Source organism: Clinocottus analis, unplaced genomic scaffold, assembly GCF_023055335.1.
Source record: "Clinocottus analis isolate CAN_PGR_092001 unplaced genomic scaffold, fCliAna1.0.p SCAF_16, whole genome shotgun sequence".
In the NCBI taxonomy this organism is placed as follows: Eukaryota; Metazoa; Chordata; class Actinopteri; order Perciformes; family Cottidae; genus Clinocottus; species Clinocottus analis.
The window spans coordinates 9186579-9191751 of record NW_027175887.1 but is presented as its reverse complement, the minus strand read 5'-3'; the positions used below and the strand labels follow the sequence as shown (position 1 = coordinate 9191751).

General features: G+C 42.0%; 1 protein-coding gene across 2 annotated transcripts; it reads right to left on the bottom strand.

Moving 5' to 3' along the window:
- Window positions 1-292: 292 nt before the first annotated feature.
- fscn2a (fascin actin-bundling protein 2a, retinal) lies at window positions 293-4921 on the bottom strand. Of its 2 annotated transcripts, none has more exons than XM_068579189.1 (5): window positions 4099-4921; window positions 1127-1283; window positions 872-1040; window positions 645-837; window positions 293-500 (listed from the first exon to the last, which is right to left on the bottom strand). In XM_068579189.1, the coding sequence occupies exons 1-5, from the start codon at window positions 4919-4921 to the stop codon at window positions 295-297; spliced, it is 1548 nt and encodes a 515-aa protein (XP_068435290.1). In that variant the 3' UTR covers window positions 293-294. The 2 variants fall into 2 exon arrangements, with proteins under 2 accessions (XP_068435290.1, XP_068435291.1); XM_068579190.1 differs by having other exon boundaries at window positions 645-812; window positions 919-1040.
- Window positions 4922-5173: the final 252 nt, after the last annotated feature.

Sequence of the window (5173 nt, the reverse complement as noted above, 5' to 3'; positions counted from 1 at the left end):
CAGCCTTTGTCTTATTCTGTATTTGTGAATTGACACTTTTTCACACTGTAAGTGTTGGTTGATGCATTGTCATTTTAAAGACAAAACACTTACAGTGAAAAACACACACATCTTTCTAATGTGTTCACGTATTCCCAATAAGAACAAAAAACAAAACAAAACAAAAAACAAAACATGGGCTTGGGCACCTGGCAGCTAGTATAAAAAGTCAGGAAAATGTTACCAGGTCAGTCCTCTTCATTTGAGCTGATAGAAGCGGGTCCTACTTTTTTTCTTCATCTTTGAGGACCCTGATCAAAACTCCCATAGAGAAGATACATCAACAGTTGTACCGCCACCCATAAGCGTGCCTCCCTGGTCTCCACGGAGGTACTTGCCATCAGAACCTTTGATGGCGACGCGTCCATGCTCCAGGAACTCAAGGAAAAAGTCCTCTGGCTTTTCTCCATCTGAGCACACAAAGCCACTGCTTGAGATGTACCAGAACTTTCCATTTACACCTGCAGAAGGATATGAGTAGATTTTATGTTAGGTATTTGTTTGAATTGATTTAGTATATGCTAAATATATCAACACGGGATATGTGTATATACATTTTGACTGTGTTATGCATACATGTAGTATGTTGCGACGTGCACACTGACTTTTAATGTTATAGGCGCCATCATTGAAGATCAATGAGAAAATGTCATAGACGGATCGATTGGCATTCAGAGAGTTGGAGTTCTTGTGATGACACACAAAGCCATTCTCTCCACAAAGGATCAGCATAGGGCGGTTGATGAGCTTCATCAGGAATAATTCATCATCACCTGCAATGAGGAAACACATGCTGTTCTTTTCTCTTTTACATGGGATAATGAAGCTGCACCTGTGGCTCAGCATTGAATCTCCAGTGTCTGGCCTGGAAGTTCTTACCCACGGTATCGCTGACTGCTGAGAGCTGCCCGTTCTTCTTTGTACAAACATACTTTCCATTACTTGCTTTAAGTGCCACCCTTTGTCCTCGCCATTCAATGTCAAACATTGTGTTGACCTCGCTGGGAACCAAATCATGGAGAGGTTAGTGAGAGACAAGTTAAGAACAGAGATGAAAGCTCCTTTTTGAAAGCTATGAGCTACTTACACTTCTGTGGCAGTGGATTGGATCTCCCCGTGAGTCACGAGAGTCCAGTAGGATCCACCATTGGTCCTGAACATGGACCTTTTGCTCTCCTTATCAATCTCCATCTGGAAGGTCTCCATGTCTGTCTCCACGTCCTGATTGGCTGAAATACTCACTCCTGGCGATAAGGGAAGAAAAGACAGCAATAAGTATGCCTTTGTTCAATATAAATAATGGATTAAAATGTTGGGTAGCACTTTATAAAAACTACACACTATTTAGCATTAATAAAGCATGAATAAAGCCATAATTCATCATTCATAAAGCATTGTTACAACATGAACACTTAGGGTAATAGACAAAACACAAAGTGATAAAGAACATTAATATGATGGTGATGGGGGGCAATGCCCATCAGTGGCACGAGTCTTTCATAGTTTGCTGGCTCATTATGAGTATCTAATTAGCTAGCTGTGACTTGTTTGCCAGGTAGCTAGCAAACAAGCTAGCAAGCTTGAGGTCCTGAGACATGTTAGCCTCTCATACAATAAGGGTTTGTCCATGTATCAATGACCTTCATTTATTTATGGCATTCAATCAGACTAATTACATCATGCTTTACTGTCTGTACAAAAGTAGAGTTTCAAGAACATTTGGAGACTGCAATGTTTGCTAACTTTTAATCTTTCGATATTAATCATTTATTGAAAATATGTTTTCCTAAAATCTATCTCTAAAGTAGCCTAAAAAACATTCACTCCAGCTAGATTTTAAAGGGTACGATTTTAAAAAAAAAAAGAAAAGAAAAAAAAAGTGTTTTGCCTCATCATGTAGCTGGCTTTTCCCTTTCATAATGTTGAAGTGGATTATACTACAGAATGTCCATATCGGAATATATTCACGTTGTGTGAGTGTTTCATAGAGTTTATGCAGAAGATCACTTTAAACAGTTAACCTGCTTTCTGGGCATGGGTGAGCTTTGGATGGTCCCATGTGCCACTTTGTGAACTTGTTGTTCACCAACCAAAATCATGTGATCAACCCATTGCATACAAAAGCAAGTGTATAAGTAAAGATTGACTAAACACATAATATCATCAAGAATTTGCATAAAAGTGTGCCCATCTTTTCTCTTAGTCAGTTAGTGCTTTGAACTTCAATCACAACCAGCCCATCTCGTGTTGTACACTTAATCCACATGTATTAACTCTAACTGGTGGGGCGTGTCAGGCGACAGAGAATACTCAGACATATAGCCTATAACTGAACTGTCTGCTGTAGTTCAAATTAGATGCCACAAATGTCCTTCAACCTTTCTCTTAAGCTTGTTACAACTCTAATCCCCCATAGTCACCCCTCCACCCTTCCTGTTCATTCGCTTGCTGTAATTCCCTGAGTGGTGAAATGCAAATCTGCACTGCAGGGCCCACTAAGCAGCTTTCAGTGCCTTGTTCCTTAAAAAAACATGGAACTGCCACAAGGCCAAACACTACAGTTAAAAGTGTAATTATTTGCCCTATACTATGTGAATAGAGTGCTAAGTTGTTGAAATATTTCCTTGATGGTGACCTTATTTTTAATTAATGCAACATTCGAGTCATGCACAATCATGGTGAGTGCAGTCTAACGTTAGTTTGAGAACCTCGTTCCTAAAATTTGCTCAAGTATAACAAGAGCACGGTGCAACTAGACAAGGCTGTTAGTTGTTTTAATTACATTTTAAAGCTTAAGAAATATGCAACAGAACACAATTTGCTCCCCTGTCCTTCAACATTGTTTGCTTGAATAATTATGCAGGACATAGAAAAGGACATTGCGTAGGCTGACTTTGTAACTCATCTGTGTGGTAAGGCCTGACTGTAGCTCTGTTTGGCTGCCACCTCACTGCCACACTGGCTGACCATGAAGCCACACGATTGGGAGAACTTCCCTCGATCGTTGAGGGTAAAGAGTGAGTCGCCAAGGCTTAACGTCCATTCATGGTAATTGACACCCGTTGGGCACAGGTCTGCCCTTAGGTATTTGCATGCTGCTTAATCTTCAATGGACACACAGTGGAAATGACAAAGCCCATTACCACAATTACCACACTATGGCTGTCAACAATTCTTGATCCAGCAAGTAGACAAGTAAGGTAGCACTTTCCCCTATTCGCTGCCTAAGCTGCAGAGTTTTTGAAAATGTAAACATTTATTCAACAAATGAACTGTATTTTTATTTGTCAACATGCTCATTCTGCACTCCACTATGTGTTTGAACATCAATACCTAAACCTGAAACATGTAACATCGGTTTTCTCCTTGTTCTGTTTTTAGTAGCTTTGAGATACTCTTGTTGAGATTAAACTGAGAAATGCAAGGAAATCAATTACTGAGAAAATATACACAGAACAACTAATATGACATTAACATGCTTGGAAGATGACTATTGCATTTAACCACAGACAGTGAAGATAACACCATTTACCCTACCAAGTGGTTCGCAAAGCGTCGTTTAATGCACACACTATTTTAACAAAATATATTCTGCACTGCTCTGTGAAGGATCTGAAAATGGTCTCACCTAGGCGCTGACATTGGTAAAGTGCACAAGGACGTTAGTCACAAAGTGATTGCAAAACTACAGTGGTGGTAATTACTGTGTCTGTCTGTCAAGATTTTCTAAATCAGTTCTTTCCCCACGTGTGAACTCAGCGTGGAGCCTCTGAGAGGACTTCTAGCTATATTTAGCTCGCTAAATGGCCATGCTGATTTCATTCCATTTTTTTTAACTATATCAACACTTTTACTTTGCCTCCTTTTGAATAGATTTAAGGTTCTTTACATGCAAACAATCAAATCTCATCCCCTGCTCTCGATGATTGTCAACAATGAACATAATTTGTACTTCAAAGTTCCTTTTTGATGGATTGGGAACATAATACTGTAGGTGCAGCACTATTCAATTTGAGATAATTTTTGTTTTCTCTCAAGACTGCAACACAGACTGATTACCTTGCTTGACCGAGACAAATCTTTTATTGGCGGCTTGAAAAACTACTTGAGGATGACTCTCCTCAAGATCAAACAGCTCATCTTTTCCCGGCTTGGAGCATCGGCCGGACCGCAGCGTCCCTGTGGGACCCACAGGGGTCAGATATTTTCCCTCACAGTCCTTAAAGGCCAGCTTGCCAGATTTCAGCTCCAGTGTGAAGCTTGTAGTATTGGTGTTCTCTTTCACCAGTTTGCCATCATTTCTGAGGAAACGGCTGTCACAGGTCTTCAGGCTGTACTTGCCATCGAGGTATACCAAGGTGACCAGAGAGTCCACTCCCCAGGGAATGTTGCTATCCACTGAGATCTCTCCGTCTGAAGCAGACAGATGGGCGTAGCGCTTACGGGCCACACTGAGCAGGCTGGCCTGCGGGTGTAAAGCTAAATGGACGGCCCAGAGCTCCTGTTCCCCAATGGCTTGGGCAAAGCAGGACAGGTAGTCAGCCGAGCCTCCGAAGTAACGCAGGTAAGGCTCTGACTGCAGTGCCCAGCGACCATCAGATTGAGGCACAATAAGAAAACGGCAGTCAGGGTCAGGCTTCTCTGCCCCACATGTGATCTTCCCGTCTTTGTCGGAGGCAAGATAGCGTCCCAGGTGGCTGCGGAGGAACACTACTTGGCCATCTTGCTCGTCCTGCTCAAGAGTCCAGATCTGCTTCTTCTTCATGCTGACGCCTGAGGCATTCACCTTGAAGCCGAAAGCCTCAGCCGTCAGGTAGCGGCTCTCGTAGTTGATGAGACCAAACTGCAGTTTCAGGGCCCTATTTATTCCGTTGGTGGGCATGCTTGAACAGGCCAGTCGCAAAGCAGGCATGAATCTGAAAAGAAAAAAGAAGATGCTTGCTTTCTATTCTTTCCCGTTTTTAAAGCTGTAAATTACTCTCTTGGTGGAATGTTTAGAATTGGTTTCTTCTCCCGTCACTTTCCCTCTTTCCCCTGAGGGCTTGCACAGGCGCTTGCTCTCTGTTCCTTAATGAGTTAGGATTAAAATCAGCAGGACAAAGCACCTCAATCCAACAAGCCGCTGACGTCATAT

Bases quoted from the DNA above. Each gene is read 5' to 3' on its own strand.
- fscn2a (XM_068579189.1), bottom strand. From the start codon at position 4,921: ATGCCCACCAACGGAATAAATAGGGCCCTGAAACTGCAGTTTGGTCTC. The intron at 838-871 runs GTGCAGCTTCAT...AAAAGAGAAAAG, and splicing joins GATTCAATGCTGAGCCACAG to AACAGCATGTGTTTCCTCAT. The intron at 501-644 runs GTCAGTGTGCAC...ATCCTTCTGCAG, and splicing joins TGGCGCCTATAACATTAAAA to GTGTAAATGGAAAGTTCTGG.